This window comes from Hyla sarda, chromosome 5 (genome assembly GCF_029499605.1).
Source record: "Hyla sarda isolate aHylSar1 chromosome 5, aHylSar1.hap1, whole genome shotgun sequence".
Lineage (NCBI taxonomy): Eukaryota > Metazoa > Chordata > Amphibia > Anura > Hylidae > Hyla > Hyla sarda.
Genome location: NC_079193.1, coordinates 330,446,355 through 330,464,149, shown reverse-complemented (window position 1 = coordinate 330,464,149; position 17,795 = coordinate 330,446,355). Strand labels below are relative to the sequence as shown.

The 17,795-nt window shown below is 44.8% G+C and overlaps 1 protein-coding gene across 1 annotated transcript; it reads left to right on the top strand.

The window, feature by feature from the left end:
* The first annotated feature begins 3,150 nt into the window (after window positions 1–3,150).
* On the top strand, window positions 3,151–9,246 carry LOC130272738 (cytochrome c oxidase subunit 6C). The gene is made up of 4 exons (XM_056518610.1): window positions 3,151–3,302; window positions 5,202–5,331; window positions 5,730–5,862; window positions 9,092–9,246. Exons 2-3 carry the CDS (start codon window positions 5,218–5,220, stop codon window positions 5,847–5,849), a joined length of 234 nt encoding a protein of 77 aa, XP_056374585.1. The 5' UTR covers window positions 3,151–3,302; window positions 5,202–5,217; the 3' UTR covers window positions 5,850–5,862; window positions 9,092–9,246.
* The last annotated feature ends 8,549 nt before the right edge of the window (window positions 9,247–17,795 follow it).

Sequence of the window (17,795 nt, the reverse complement as noted above, 5' to 3'; positions counted from 1 at the left end):
AACTATATGTAATCACTTATATGGTCTGTAGTGGTAATGATGAGGGTTGTTGTCAGTCACCTGATATAACTATATGTAATCACTTATATGGTCTGTAGTGGTAATGATGGGGGTTGTTGTCAGTCACCTGATATAACTGTATGTAATCTCTTATATGGTCTGTGCTGGTAATGATGGGGGTTGTTGTCACCTGATATAACTGTATGTAATCTGTTAAATGGTCTGTAGTGGTAATGATGGGGGTTTTCAGTCTGTCAGTATAAGGGTATCTTCACACTGCGGAATTCCCGTGGAATTCCATGAGCGGAGTTCCGCGAGTAGAATTCTGCACTGTGAACATTACCATCAGTGTGAATGGGTCTTCCGGAAGACCCATTCACACAAGCGAATTTCAGCGGCGGACAATTACGCCACTGAAATTGTTCCACGCAAAGAAAGAACATGTTCTTTCTTTGCACGGAATTCTGCGAGCACTGCATAGCCGTCAATGGTGACGGTGCAGTGCTGCACGGTCCTACCGCCAAAGCATTTCTGGTGGCAGCCACCAGACGAAATCTCCGCTCGCGGAATTCCGTGAGCGGAGATTCCGCAGTCTGAACATACTCTAAGAGATCCTCCTAAGGGGATAAGTTATAGATTGCGGTGGGGGGTCCGACCGCTTGGACCCCCCGCGATCTCCTGAAGGGGCCCCGGCAGTCTGCTGGAAGGGGCCGTTCCAACCCCCACAGGAAGTTGTGGCCAAAACGCCTCCTCCATGTATCTCTGTGGGATACATGGAGGGGGCATGTCTGCCACCGCTCCATGCGGGGTCGGCACGCCCGCTTCCAGCAGACTGCCGGGGCCCCGTTCAGGAGATCGTGGGGGGTCCCATCAGTCAGACCTCCCCCCGCGATCTATAACTTATCTCCTATCCTTTGGTTAAGTTATTTTTCTCTACACGTCACAACACTACTCCTTTAACCTGTTAAGGACCCAGGATGTACCGGTACGTCATGAGTCCGCTCCCGTTCTATAACGTCATAGCGGGTCAGGCCCGGCCTCTAACAACAGCCGGGACCCATGGCTAATAGCGCGCGGCACTGATCGTGGTGACGCGCGCTATTAACCCTTTAGACGCGGCGTTCAAAGTTGAACGCCGCGTCTAAAGTGAAACTAAAACGTTGCCGGTTAGCTCAGGGAGCTGTTCGGGATCGCTGCAGCATCCTGAACAGCTTACAGGACAGCAGGAGGGTCCCTACCTGCCTCCATGCTGTCCGATCGCCGAATGACTGCTCAGTGCCTGAGATCCAGGCATGAGCAGTCAAGCGGCAGAATCATCGATCAATGATTTCCTATGAGAAACCATTGAGCAATGTAAAAGATCAGTGTGTGCAGTGTTATAGGTCCCTATGGGAGCTATAACACTGCAAAAAAAAAGTGCAAAAAAAAGGGAATAAAGATCATTTAACCTCTTCCCTTATAAAAGTTTGAATCACCCCCCTTTTCCCATTTAAAAAAAAAAAACAGTGTAAATAAAAATAAACATATATGGTATCGCCACGTGAAATGTCTGAATTATAAAAATATATCATTAATTAAACCGCACAGTCAATGGCGTAAGCGCAAAAAAGTTCCAAAGTCCAAAATAGTGCATTTTTGGTCACTTTTTATATAATGAAAAAATGAATAAAAATCAATCAAAAACTCAGATCAATACAAAAATGGTACCGCTAAAAATTTCAGATCACGGCACAAAAAATGAGCCCTCACACCGCCCCATACGCGGAAAAATAAAAAAGTTATAGGGGTCAGAATATGACATTTTTAAACGTATAAATTTTCCTGCATGTAGTTATGATTTTTTCCAGAAGTGCGACAAAATCAAACCTATATAAGTAGGGGATCATTTTAGCCGTATGGACGTACAGAATAAAGATAAGGTGTCATTTTTCCCGAAAAATGTACTGTGTAGAAACGGAAGCCCCCAAAATTACAAAATGGCATTTTTTTTTCAATTTTGACACAAAATGATTTTTTTATTCTGTTTTGCCGTAGATTTTTGGGTAAAATGATTGATGTCATTACAAAGCAGAATTGGTGGCACAAAAACTAAGCAATCATATGGATTTTTAGGTGCAAAATTGAAAGAGTTATGATTTTTTAAAGGTAAGGAGAAAAAACGAAAATGCAAAAACGGAAAAACCCCGGGTCCTTAAGGGGTTAAAGGAGATATTCAGTGGTGACTTAGTGGTGAACAACTTATCCCCTATCCCAAGGATAGGGGATAAGTTTGAGATCGCGGGGGGTCCGACCGCTGGGGCCTCCTGCGATCTCCTGTACGGAGCCCCGACAGCCCGTGGGAAGGGGGCGTGTCGACCTCCGCACGAAGCGGCGGCCGACACGCCCCCTCAATACAACTCTATGGCAGAGCCGAAGCGCTGCCTTCGGCAATCTCCGGCTCTGCCATTGAGATGTATTGAAGGGGGCGTGTCGGCCGCCGCTTCGTGCGGAGGTCGACACCCGCTATCTGGCCAGAGAGCCGGGGCCCCGTACAGAGAGATCGCAGGGGGCCCCAGCGGTCGGACCCCCGCGATCTCAAACTTATCCCCTATCCTTAGGATAGTGGATACGTTTTTCACCACTGGACTACCCCTTTAATATTCCCATTCTGCAGGTGCAGGCGTGGTTAGGGCGTGACTAAGTGTGTGGTTAGGTGCGTGGCCATGCATGTGGTCAGGGCCGTGACTTGTCCCTCTTTGCTCTTAGCAAAAGTTGGGAGGTATGGTCCTATTCACAGAAGAATTGTGAGAAACTATATTATGAACTACACTAAGGGTATGTTCACACTACAGTGTGTGAACGGAATATCCACTCGCTGAATTCATCAAGCGGAGACTCAGACTGGCAGCCGGCGGCGGCGGAAGGACCGCACAGCACTGCGTCGCCACCATTGACGGCTATGCAGTGTTCGCGGACTTCCGTGCAAAGAATGAATATGTTCTTTCTTTGCGCGGAACGGTTAAGTTCACACTGCGGAATTCCGTGGGGAATTCTGTAGTGTGAACATACCCTAACTCTACAGACCCTGTAGCATAGTCAAATAAAAAAAAATAGATATATCAGTAGTAATTCTGCTGCGCATGCGCAAATAGAATCTCCATGCAGCAGAAATACCACATGAGGACAGGCACGTAGCCACAAAACGCGTTCACAGCAGGTTTGTCCCTCCCCGGCATTCGTCGCAGCGGAAGAGGCGGAGCTATCTATCCCTATTTCCGCCCGGTCTCGTCTCATTCGGGAAGGACACAGCGCCCGCTGCGGAGGTGAGTGTCCGCCGGTGGGGGAGCGGGGCCTCGGCTGTGGGCGGGTGTCGGGAGACGGAAATATTTACGGTATTAGCGGAGGTTTGCGGGGGTAAATGAGCCGGAGGTGACATGATGAGACCGGAGTGCGCACAGGCCTCTCCTCACTCCGTGTGCTGGGGCTGTACCGGACGCCCGGTGACCTTTGTGGAAACCGGTGGGCGGCAGAGGTTATAGTGGTTCTGCTGGCGCCCCCTGCTGTCTGGGGTGATGTGAACCGTATTATGCAGATAGTGCTGCTCCCTGCTGTCAGCCGTAATGTGTGACTGTCCTATATCCTGTGTATCTATAAAGCTGTGTGTACTATAGAACAGCTCCAGACTCCCTGAAGTGCCCAAGTGACCCATAACAAGGCTTCTCCTGATTGGACATCGAGGTTGTTGTTTAGAGCTGTTCACACTGCAGTCATCACCATGGTAACAGTGATGAATCCCCCCCCCCCCACAATGGTGCCTGACAGACTCCATAGACTTATACTGGGATCTGCCCCATCCCCTGTTGGGGAGTATATTCTGTCATGATGTTCTGTCAGTGCAGGTGTGAACAGAGCCTGACCTCGTGTACAAAGTGATGCCATTCACTGACAGCTATCATGTCACGAGCATAGGAAGGAATGGGACATTGAGAGAGACTAGAGATGAAGGTATGGCAAGCAATGATCTCCAAACTGTGGACCTCGGCCAACGGCTGTCCGGGCATGCTGGGAGTTGTAGTTTTGCGGCATCTGGAGGTCCACAGTTTGGAGACTACTGTGCACTATATGCGTGTGTGTGTGTGTGTGTGTATATATATATATATATCTCCCATAGCAACCTAATTTAAAAGTGCGGTACTGTGTGGAAGCTGTTCAGTGGTTACTATGGGCAACAGTTTCCTTTCAGAAAGTCCGGTAAATCTGCCCTATTGTGTGCTTGGTGTGGACACGTTCTGTGGCCTTGACCTTGTCAGCCTGTATATCTCCTACATGAGCAGAGGTGACCTGTGTACAGCGTGATCTCCCATATACCCCCCAGTGGTAGCCTCACTCATTATTAATGCCCCCTATTGCCTTTTCTCTGCCTCCCTGACCAACCATACAGCAGTAATCCATATAGTAGCAGTCCCCCCTGTGCCTCCATATAGTAGCAGTCCCCCCTGTGCCTCCATATAGTAGCAGTCCCCCCTGTGCCTCCATATAGTAGTCGATTCATTGATTCCTGTAAATGAAGGTTCTGTTCACACCAGGTTTACTGCAGACACTTCAGCAAGCAAAGCCGTTCATCCACGTGCATTCTGCAGACAAACCCATTCAGGTGCATTTCTGCAGGTCGCCTTCTGATAAATGGGGCAGTAGCTGAAACATCTCCAAAATCTATTGCGTCTGACTATATAAGGATTAGAGATGAGCGAACTTACTGTAAATTCGATTCGTCACGAACTTCTCGGCTCGGCAGTTGATGACTTTTCCTGCATAAATGAGTTCAGCTTTCAGGTGCTCCCGTGGGCTGGAAAAGGTGGATACAGTCCTAGGAGACTCTTTCCTAGGAATGTATCCACCTTTTCCAGCCCACCGGAGCACCTGAAAGCTGAACTAATTTACGCAGGAAAAGTCATCAACTGCCGAGCTGAGAAGTTCGTGACGAATCGAACTTACAGTAAGTTCGCTCATCTCTAATAAGGATGCGCTCCCTGCTGTGCATGTGTAGTTGGTGTGTGTGTGTGTGTGTGTGTGTGTGTGTGTGTGTGTGTATATATATATATATATATATATATATATATATATATATATATATATTGATTGTATGAAAACACTGTCATTTCTTTAACGTTTTTTATATGGAATTTTTTTAACTTTTTATTTTTTACTTTTTCACTCTGTAGCCAATAAAACGTCACCATGTCACAAACTCTTCTGTCCAAGCCTCAGATGAGGGGCCTCCTGGCCAAGCGTCTACGATTTCACATCGCTGGAGCCTTCGTCTTTTCATTAAGCATTGTCGCATTATACAAGGTAACATTAACTTCTGAGAGAACCTCTGTAGCTGGGCTGCAGAAACTATAAGGTCATGGCTGTCCGGGCATGCTGGAAGTTGTAGTTTTTCAGTAGCTGAAGACACTTTGTTTAAAAAAACACTCCCCTAGGTCAACTTTCTGCTGGGTTCTTGTGCACACAGTTATATTGTAGCTCCATTATGGTTTGTACAGAAGTGTGAGCTCTAAATGTCTTTGGTTTCATACAGTGGTTGCCCCTCTGTTCCATCAGATGTTGTAGACTTCCCCCTAGGGGACAATTCCCTTGTAATACTGGACCAGACTACAGTGTTAATTGTTGCTAAGGGCTCCATAAAGCAGAGCTTTTGTTGCCTACCTGACATTTAACCTTAATCTTCTCTGTACCCATTAATCTAGTTTGGTGTGGCTGAACCAAGGAAACGGGCATATGCCAACTTCTACAAGAACTACGATGCAAAGAAGGAATTTGAGGCAATGAGGGATGCTGGAATCTTCCAGGGCGTGAGTCCCAAATGAGACCAAATTTCAGGTGAGTCTATTGTGGAAGTCACCCTCTGGCTTTGTTCTTTGTGCTACAGATGGCAGCGTAGGGCACTCCTGTTTGGTGACCTTCGGTTACTCATAACTAGAGATGAGCGAATTTACAGTAAATTTGATTCGTCACGAACTTCTCAGCTCGGCAGTTGATGCCTTTTCCTGCATAAATGAGTTCAGCTTTCAGGTGCTCCCGTGGGCTGGAAAAGGTGGATACAGTCCTAGGAGACTCTTTCCTAGGAATGTATCCACCTTTTCCAGCCCACCGGAGCACCTGAAAGCTGAACTAATTTACGCAGGATAAGGCATCAACTGCCGAGCCGAGAAGTTCGTGACGAATCGAATTTACTGTAAGTTCGCTCATCTCTACTCATAACTTCAGTAGCACAAGAGAAAATAAGAAACTTTTTAGTATATCTCTTGCTCCAGTGCTGGATTCAGTGTAAGAATGTTCTATAACGTCATCCATCCTGCTGCTGCTCGGTATGTGATAGTAAAGCAAAATCTTTATCAGAAGCAGCATATAGGGAATATATAGCAGTTATTGTGAACCTAGTACTGGGTAGCAATCATCAGTATATGTACAAACAAGGAGAGCCTGACTACACTTGCTCCAGCTGGGATTGTTTTATGTACAAAAACCTGGAATAATGGCAGATAGGGGGAGATTTAGCAAAACTTGTGCAGAGTAAGAGTGGTAGAGTTGCCCATAGCAACCTATTAGATCGTGCCTTTAAATTTGAGAGACTCAGAAAATTTAAGCAATCTGGTTGCTATGTCAACTGTACAATTGTGTTTTTTTTTTTTTTTTGTACACTGCACAGGTTTTAATCTCTTGCTGCTTCATTCCTAGATTTTGTAATGCATGATTAAAAAACACAGGCACATAGGGAGATTTATCATTGCTTTTAGAGCTTTTTTTTTTGTCTATGTTCAGACGCAAGCAGCATAGTTTGATACTTTTTATGCGCCTTTTGATATAGACAGTTTTACACTTTTTGCCTACCCGTAGAACTTTTTCTTTTTGACCATGCAGTGGTCATGTATTTATCATTTGTGACTTTTGAAAAAAAGTGGCTATTTTGTGCGCAAAGCTACACCACCTACCAGTGAGAGTTAGAATAATTTCTACCTTCCACAATTCAACATTTAACCCCTTCCCGCAGAATCCTGTCTATAGATGGCGAATTGCATAGGTCCTTCGCACATTCCGCCGTCTATAAACGGCATTCAGTTAACCCGGCGATGCGTGGCATTGCATGGGTTAACTGGCAGATGTCCTGCTGTTACCAGTGGGGGACAACTTCTGCTAGCCCCCCCCCCCCAGACTAGGGATCGACCGATATCTACTGTTTTATATTTTTATTTTTTCTAGGGCCAATACCGATAATCTGTGACCTTTCAGGCTGATAACTTATACCGGAATATCGGTATAAGTTATCGGCTATTTCCCTGGCCCCACAGAGGCCGCTGCAGGTCAATGTTTTAGTTCAATGAACTACAGGGGCTTTTTCGGGGCCAGAGACTACCACCACCCGCTTCTCTCCCCTTGCCTGTCCTGGGGTCCTCCCTAGTCCAACTGCCGCTGCTGCCTCATTGCCTCCCCCCATCCCCGGTTTTATAATTACCTGTTCCCAGGGTCTGCGCTACTTCTGGCTCCGGCGGCGTCCTGAGCTGTCACTGTGTGCACTGATGGTGACGTCGTGTTGAGGACGTCACTTGTCATTGTGCTGCGCAGCACGTCGCAGTTGCCAGAAGTAGCGTGGACCCCGAGAACAGGTAATTATAAAACCGAGGATGGGGGAGGCAATGGGGCAGCGGCGGTCTCTGGCGGGGGATGCGGGGCGGGACATTATCGGCAAAGTAATTGCCGATATAATGTCCAAAATCGTGAATATCGGCCAAACTGATAATCGTTCGATTCCCTACCCAGGACCATCTGTGGATGGTCCTGGTCAGCGATCACTGTGATTGGTCCACAGGGACCAATCACAGTGTCTCAGCTGATGCGGGGTGAAAGTTTACAGAACCCACTCTGCCCTGCCCTAGACGTTGGGCAGAGTGGGTGAAGAGGACCCTGAGAGCTGCGGGGGGGGCCGGTGTCAGGCACGCATGGAGGAGGTAGCGTCGACATCAGAGGCAGCAGTGAAGATTGTCACTAATCTTCGCTGCTGCTTCTAGGAGTTTAAAAACTACAACTCCCAGCATGTCCTGACAGCCTTTGGCTGTCTGGACATGCTGGAAGTAGTAGTTTCGCAACATCTGGAGGGCCACAGTTTGGAGACTGCTGTGCAGCGATCTCCAATCTCTTCCAGATGTTGCAAAACTTCAACTCAAACCATGCCTAGACTGCCTAGGCATGTTGGGAGTTGTAGTTCAGCAACATCTGCAGGGCCACAGTTTGGAGACCACTACACAGTGGTCTCCAGTTGTTGCAAAACAACTCCCAGCATGCCCTTCGGCTGTCTAGGCATGCTGGGAGTTGTAGTTAACAAACTGTGTTTTGCAACCAGTGTGCCTCCAGCTGTTGCATAACTACAATCCCCCAGCATGCACTGACAGCCAAATGGTATGCTGAAAGTTGTAGTTATGCAACAGCTGGAGGCACACTACCCCTTCTGTCACTGCATGCTGAGAATTGTAGTTTTGCAACAGCTGGAGGTTTGCCCGGCTATGCGCTGACAAGTACTTGCCAGTGCATGGCCAGTATTTGTCGGCGCTTTCGCATACAAACCCTCAACCCATGGCGTATCCCCTATGGGTAAGTGTACCACGGATTGAGAACCCAGGCCTCTGGTGGTTGTTCTGAGTTTTTTTTATTTTTTTAATTTTTTTAGAAAAGGTGTACGTTTAGACAACTTTTCACGCTAAAGGAGAACTGCACCTTATTCATCATTATTCTGTGCATTATTGAGGATTAAGGGGCACGCGAGTCAAAATAGACAAAAAAAAGTGGAAATTTGATCTAACAGACATTTCTTGCTAGATCTCCCCCATAAAGTCTCATTCACTTGTACTTCTGATTTATGGAACGTTAGATCAAGCTTGAGCCAGGTCACATGACTTGCATCCCAGTGACCATGTAGATCCGCAGAGACTGTTTCCTTAGTCTGATCTCCTGCTCAGGGGGTCTGATCAGTATGGCCTCAGTCAGGATATGGTTCTAGCAATAGTAACGTAGTTTCTCTATCCATAATGTTTACTCTTGTTCTTCTTCTTTTTAGGAAGATCCTTCACCCCCCCCGTAATCTCCCTCCATGTGGATTCTGTGCTGGACATAACTTGATGTACCACAATTTAAATACCAGTGAGGATGAATGCCACAGGACTGGTTTTTACAATTCTCTGTAAATGTACTTAAATATATTACTTAAAACTGGTTGTGTGTGCCGAGTAAATCTTTAACCAGACGCAGCAATGCTCTAGCTGTCAAAACATGTTTCCTCTAGTACACTGGATTTCTTTATTCTCTTCACTTTGAACACTTTAGTTAGGGTCACACGTGCCATGTTTTGCTGCTGTGTATTTTTTGATACTGTCAGATATATGTGGTACCTCTCATATACAGTGGTCCCTCAACATCAGGGATGTGGAAATCCTATAGCCCGACGCCCGGGACAAGTAGTTTTGGGCTTCGGGCAGGTGAATTGTTTATAGATTTAGCCCTGTATCGGGCAGGGACAGACAGACTTCCCCCTTATTTTTCTTTAATGTCGGTGTGAGGTGCAGGAGCCCATGGAAGTCTCCACCTCACACCGGCTCTGAGTGTATGGAGGGGACGGCGGCCGCCAGCTGACTGCAGAGCCCCCTTATCTCCCCTCCCGGAGGATGGACGGAGCTCAGAAGACACAGCAGGGGGAGAGAGAGGATGTAGACAGCTCCGTGCACAGCTCCATCCCCCACACACAGCTCCATCCCTCCCCCTCCCCTGCTCTGTCTAGACAGGACCTAATCCACCACGGGGCGGTTGCTTGTTTGCACGGGGAAAACACAGAGCAGGGGGGGGAGGGGGAGGACGGAAATCTCACCTCACACGGCGGTGACTACAGCTCTGATGTCCACTCATGGCGGCTCAGGTGAGGAGGCAGAGAATACAGGCGGCAGGAAGGGTGGTTGTATATGTATGGTGTGAGTGTATGTGTGATGTGTGTATGATGGGGGGGCAGCGGCAGGTGTATGTATGATGTGTGCGTATGTATGGTGTATATCAGTGTTTCCCAACCAGGGTGCCTCCAGCCCTGGGCATGCTGGGAGTTGTAGTTTTGCAACAGCTGGAGGCACCCTGGTTGGGAAACACTGGTGGATATGTATGGTGTGAGTGTATGTGTGTATGATGTCTGTGTGATGTGTATGTAATGTGTAATGTATGTATGATGTGTGTATAATGTCTAAGTGTGATGTGTATGTATGTGATGTATGGTGTGGGGTGGGCAGCGGCAGGTGTATGTATGGTGTGAGTGTATGTGTGTATGATGTATGTATGGTGTGAGTGTGTGTGTATGATGTATGTATGGTGTGAGTGTATGTGTGTATGATGTATGTATGGTGTGAGTGTATGTAATGTATGATGTGGGGGGCAGTGGCGGGGGTGTGTGTGTGTGTATATGGGGCAGTGGCAGGTGCATGTATGATATGTGTATGTATGAATGTTTTGTATAGGAGCGGACTGTCACGTCGGGCATTAGGGCAGTTGTGCCATCTAATTTTATTTTTAGTGGCACCTGCACTGAATTGCACCCCCAGAATCCCGCCTCCTTCATACTCGCCTGCCAACCAAGAGCCCCACAGATGCACACAAACATGCCCGAACCAAAACTACAACTCCCAGCATGTTGGACCATAACCTAAACTGTAGAACTATAAAGTGTAACATGCTGGGAGTTGTAGTTTTGGTCCGTGTCAGCTGCAGAGTTATAGGCTGCATCAGGGCATGCTGGGTGTTGTAGTTACAAACTGCAATTCCCACTATTCCTTGACACAGACTATGGCTCTGCAGCTGACACAAACCAAAACTACAACTCCCAGCATGTTACACAATAACCTTAACTGTCCTACTATATAGTGCAACCTGCTGCAACACCCACAGAACCATAGGCTGTATCAGGGCATGCTGGGAGTTGTAGTTATCTACTAACTAAATGCAACTTCCAGCATTTTCTGACACAAAATGCAGCACATAAACTGGAGAAGCAGAACCCCCCCCCCCCTCCCTATTGAGACTTTAAAATATTTTTATCACTTTTTTTCAAAGTGCGTATACATGTGAATAAGCCCCTTTCCTAATAAAAGTTTCCAATTTTCTTTAAATAAAAATAATGTACAAAAATAAACATAAGTGGTATTGCTACATGTGGAAATGTCCAGACTATTAAAATATAATGTTAATTAAACTGTACGGTGAACGGTGTAAATGTATATAATAGTCCAGAATTGCTCATTTTTGGTCACTTCATATGAGAAATTTTTTATAAGGTGATCAAAAAGTTATATCTAGACTTTTCTGGGCTCGGGTGTAAGAGGATCTACAGCTCTCCCTCCGCTAATATCCTGGCATACTGCGATCACCTATTAACCCATTAGATCAGCGCTGTCAGCAGTGTCTAAAGGAATCTTGTATCCATCCCTGGTGGTCTAGTGGGGGGGGAGGGATCAGACTATTTTGGTTGAAATTATTTTATCTACCAGGACAAGTAGATTTTCTTGAAGGACAAGTAGATTGTGTTCCGCTTTAGTCCCTTGGACAAGTAGTTTTTTTTTTTTAATTTCCACACCCCTGAACATACGATGGTAATCCGTTCCAAATGGACCATCATTTGTTGAAACCATCGTATGTTGAGGGATCCGTGCAATGTAAAGTATAGGACAGTGGTATTCAACCTGCGGACTTCCAGATGTTGCAAAACTACAACACCCAGCATGCCCGGACAGCCAATGGCTGTCCGGGCATGCTGGGAGTTGTAGTTTTGCAACATCTGGAGGTCCGCAGGTTGAAGACCACTGGTATTGGAGGTTATACACACACACGTGTCCCCATCGCTGTCCCTGGGGTGTCTCCTGACGCTCCGGCAAAGCTTTTGCTTCCCCGGCATTCTCAGACATGATGACGATGGAGAGCGCCGATGATGCAGGGGATCCCGAAGAGGACGCGCCGGAGCCCCGAGGACAGGTAAGTGATCCTCAGACCACACAGGGCACTGTAAACGGCTATCCAGTGGCAGCTGAAGCAGTCTGCGCTGCCGGATAGCCATTTATGCGATAGCCACGACATACGATGCTTTTGTATGTCGGGGCCATTGTAGGGGGGGGGGGGGGGGGTCACTGTATATGGGGTCAACTTCCAAATATAGAGAAATGTTTGCACAGGAAAAACAAAGTGATACATGAAACGCACAGGATGATGTACAAGACAACGTGTTTCTCACTTCCTTTAAAGTCTGAATTTACTACAGTTCCTAAGAATTTCATGTTGAGGTTGAAAACTAAACCTTCAAGATCTTAAAGGACAACTGCAGCGGCATTACACTTATCACCTATCCACAGGATAGGGGATAAGTGTTTGATTGCAGGGGGACTGACCGCTGGGACCCCCCCCCCCCCCCCCCCCGATCTCCCTAACAGGGTGCCGCCATAAGCGCATGGTGAGCGCTAAGGCCTGGAGCGTCGATCTAGAGGTCGACTGTGATGCCTCATCTCCTCCCCGTCCCCATACAGTTCTATGGGGGATGTGCGAATTCCGCCTCTCCCATAGATTTATGGAGGAGGCGAGCCAGCTGCAACGTCATGCTGCGGCTGGCACGCCCCCTGCACGGGACAGCCGCGGCCCCGTACAGGAGATCGCCGGGGGCCCCAGCGTTCGGACCCCCCCCGCGATCAAACACTTATCCCCTAATGCTGCAGATGTCCTTTAAGTGGAGCGGTCATCTGCTTGTGGTTTTACAGCTCAGTTGCATTGAAGTGAATTGTGCTAAGTTGTAATACCGCACACAACCTGGGGACAAACAAGCAAGTTTTTTTTTTTTTTATTCTTCTATTTATGGATAACTCTGTATAAAAGAGAAGTCCAGCAGTGGTGGGTTCTATTTAAAATAAAAATTTCATGTCAGTTCACAAATGCACCTATACCGCCCACTTGAAGTGGTTGTCTTGGCTCTATGATGAAGGTGACCGGTCTGAAATGTGATGGATATTAGTTATCTGGTCTATATGAATGAATTTGTGGATTTTAAAAGTTTTTTTTTTTATACTGTAACCCACCAGTGCTGGACTTTAGCTGCTGCTTATTATCTCTAAGGGGGAGATTTATCAAAATCTGTGCAAAGGAAAAGTTGCCCATAGTAACCAGATCGCTTCTTTAATTTTGCAGAGGACTCGTTAAAAATGAAAGATGTGATCTGATTGGTTACTATGGGCAACTTTTCCTCTGCACAGATTTTGATAAATATTTTCCATAGTCTTGATATTTTGACACTGGCTACTGGAAGGGCAATGATGGAAGTAGAATGGGGTCAATGGGGAGAATTACTAAAACCTGTCCAGAGGAAAAGTTGCCCATAACAACCAATCAGATCGCTTCCTTTTTTTCAGAGGCCTTTTTAAAAAAAAGAGGGATTTGATTGGCTGCTATGGGCAACTGGTCAACTTTTCCTCTGGCCATGTACTGTTAAATCCCACAATGTACATAGTTTCTTTACGTAAAGAGGCCTCTCCCGAAGTGGTTGACTTTAGGAGGAGATTCCATTTCTGTAAATAGACTTAAACATGGATCTATTATTAGGTCAGATTTGTAACAGTCTAATGGAAGCCAGAAAGAAATGAGAGGGGAATTGTTACTAGGCGAAGAATGCTGCTGCCTTAATGTTTGAGTGAAATTGTGACTTGGGTGGAATAAGACGACTTTGAGGGCGATAACACTACAGATTTTTATAAATCTTTGTCCTTTTTTGTTACATGAGCTTAAACATATCTAAATCACAGCATTCTCTTCATCAGATGAGCATGAATCTACCCCTTCTTATGAGAAAAAAACATTTTAGCGTTACTACAAGGTGAATGGTGTGAAAAAGAAAAAAAAATGAAATTAGCAAAATTTGCTTTTTTTTTAATTTAAATTTACACTCCACTATATATATATTTTTTTTACTTGTTATTGGGGAACCAATTGTACTTTGTAATTACACCTTTTATTTTTCAATAACAAGTGTAAAAACTAAAATTGGCCTGGACAAGTGATCATCATGAGGGGCAAGTAGATTGGGCTCTGTTAGTTCCTTGGGCAAGTTTTTTTAATTTTATTTCCACACCCCTGCATTCAGTGTAAGCCTAGATTGTCTAAAGAATGCTGGGTATTCCCAGTATATTATCAGACAGAAGACTACACATCTGTTGTACATAACTGATACACTGCTTTAGGCTTGTAACACGTGTTGCAGCAGAAAATGTGCCAAAAAATATATAAAGTAAGATGTTATACTCATCCCATCCCACTTTTGACATGCTTCTTCCTTTGGCATATTTTCTGCTGCATAAAAGCTGCAACATGTGTTCCTAGCCTTAAGGGTTTTATTTTGCATAGTAAATACAAGAAAAAAAATGTTTTAACATGCAAAGAGAACTGCATTGTACGGGATAGGTGCGTTTTATTTTGTACTGGTATCTGAGACTACATCCCTATGTTAGGTGATAGCTTGTCAGGGTGGACAATGGTCTAGATTGCAGACGCTCCAACCTTACAGCGTGTACATCTGGTGTGTATGTACAAAGTTATTTCTAAGGCAGCGCATGACATCTGTGCAGCCATGCAGAAGACAAGACCCCCTGGACCCCCTCAATGGACCTCTGCAATAGTAAGTAATTTTAGGGGTGGAAATAGTGTACGTGCTGCATGTAGTTATGTAGACTTAACTAGTTTTGTGAAGACTTTACAAGGAACTGTATTGGCAAAACTAAAGACGTGCAAGGGTAGAAGCCGGCTGCAAATTCCCAAATGTTAATATTTTAAGGGGGGGGGGGGGGGAGAGATATAACTTCTCATCACTATGGACTTGTGATAAACCTCCAATGTATTTTGTGTAGCTCTTAAACAACATCCGAAGACACAAGACATCACCATCCAGGTATCACTTTATTATTCTTGAAATATAGACAATATTTAGTAATATACACCAAAGTTTTTAGTTCTATGAAATAATTTCCTCATAAAGATTTTTCCAGTCCTAAATACTTATTTACAGATCACTTTATAGCTGTGCTCTAAAAACACCCTGACCTAGCGGAGACCCAGGTGTTGGTTGGCATCACATGAAGCGCCTGCACTTTCCAAAAAGACAGGAATATTACCTGAAATTCAAGATACTCAAAGTGCAATATGTTGGTCCTGCTTAACACACAGTACGTTTCCTGGAGAAGGTTTCTCATGGAGTGAACAGACTGTAGGAGAGGAGTGATGGGAGCACCGCCTGTCAGCTGCTTGTGGGCACAGGAGAATATAGTGGGGCTCTTAGGGTTCTGGATGAGAAATTAAGGTTTCATCAACCCCTGTCTAGAATTCCAAATATACAATACTCCCCCCTGCAGGCGTAGCCCTTGTACAATTTCATACTATTCAACCAGGGTGCCGACAGCTGTTGCAAAACTACAACTCCAAGCATTCCCGGACAGCCATGCTGGGAGTTGTAGTTTTGCAACAGCTAGAGGCATCCCATTTGGGGAACACTTCTTTAAGTTGTATGTCTTCTGTTCATGGGATCAAGTGGGACCAGAATGTGCAACGATGTTGGTGTTGAGTCCACCAGAGCAGGGGGCACCTGAGCCCGGGAACCCTTCTATTTAGGCTTTTAAAATTGATCGACCTTTAGCATAATCCATCAATATAGATCGGAAGGTGTCTAACTCCAGACACTTCATTCTGTTCAGCTATGGGGATTAGAGAGCTGCAGCCTCCTCAATGGTTACTTCTGCTCGTCCTTGTACCACAGCTGCCAATACTATGGCAATGCAAGGATGAGCACATTGAAGAGGCTTTGTTCACACTGCGTTTTTGCAATACAGTTCCAAGTGAAACTTTATTCATAATGGAATGAAAAGTTAAAAACATATACGTTTTTTCTTTAGGAAAAAAAACCGCATGCAGCCGGACATCATTTTAATCCGTATACGGTTTGAAAATGATGTCCGGTTGCATCCGTTTTATTAAGAAAAAACGTATACATTTTTAACCTTTCATTCCATTATGAATAAAGTTTCACTTGTTTGATTGAAATTCCAAGAAAAATACTGTGCAAAGTCAAAAACTGTATGAGGAAAACCGATGGAACCGTGTGCACATACAGTTATGTACAGTTCCCATTGACTTCCATGTTAAAAAAAAAAAAATTACAATACGGTTCAATATTGTTTTTCACCCAGACCAAAAACCGTGGTAGGAAACGGTTTTGGGTACTGGAAAAAACTGACAAAACCGTACAGGATGCAAAATGGACACAACCTGATGCATCTTTTGGCTTATGGCTTTAAATACCGTTTCATACAGTTTTCAAATTGAAAACGTATACCGGAACTGTATTGCAAAAACGTGGTCTGAACCCATCCTTAGTGGGGTTGCTGGGAGTTGGATCCTCCATGTATATAATACTAAAGGGCTCCTGTGACCATGAAAATGGTATTAAATCTATTGGCACCATGTTATAGAGCAGGATGGGCTGAACAGATTGATATATATATATATATATATATATATATCTCAATCAATCAATCTCAATCAATCTTTGTAGTAGATGATTAAGTATAACATGTAATCCCAGCTCTTTCTATTATCCGTAGTCCAGTGGGCAATTCCAATCAATGATAGGTCCACCCACTGGACTCCTAAGCATGAAAAGACCAGATAATTTAATTAATAAATGACAAGTTATACTGAATCTTTTCCCGCAAAGATATATATCAATCTACTCAGCTTTTTCTGCTCTGTAACATGATGTCGCTAGATTAGATAGCATTTTCATGGCAAGAGGTTCCTTTTAGGCCATCAATTAAAAAAACTGATAACCCTTTTTAAATTGGGATTCGGAGAGGGATTGTTCTAGTAGGTCAAGCAATTTAAGGTGGAGTAATGTTTTCCAACCGGTGCACCTTTGGCTGTCTGGGCATGCTGGGAGTTGTAGTTTTGCAATAGCTGGAGGCACCCTGGTAGGGGAACACTGTCCTATAGACACAGGGCACCTATTGCCTCACTGATATTGTTTGGAAGCCGACCAACTAATAATCTTAAATCTCATCGTCGGTGACACGGCTGTTTTATTACAAATACAAAAACTGGTGATAAAGTAAAATTCTTAAAATCTGCAACTTTCTTTATACAAACAGATGTAGCAGAGCTAAAATTTGTCATTACTGCTCTGGATATGCATTAGGATAACACAGTATGTTTATCAGCAGTTAACACTGGGATATCACAATCCGTGCTAAATGAGAAGCTCACCTCTGCTAGATCTATAAAGTTACTTAAAAGCAAACTTTTTTTTTTTTTTTTTTTACTACTAGTACTCACTCAGGAGTATTAAAAGAGTAAAAAAAAAAAAAAAAGAAAACAACAAAGCGCCACACCTGTCCTCAGGTTGTGTTTGGTATTACATCTCGGCTTCATTTACTTGAACGGAACAGAGCTGCATTACTAAAGGCAAACTGAGGGCAAATGTGTTGCTGTTTTTGGAAGAAAACTACTTTGTTTTTCTAATCCTGGATAACTCCTTTTAAGCTTCAACTGTGACATAATAAAAATACAATGTGGGGGACGTATCAAACCGATGCTATTAAAAAGTTGAGCTATGGCGCACAGTAACCAATCTTCCAATATAGTGGTGATAAAGACCTGCAGTCTGATTGGTTGCCAGGCATAACTTTTCCATTCTTTACTGATGATACGTTTCCAGC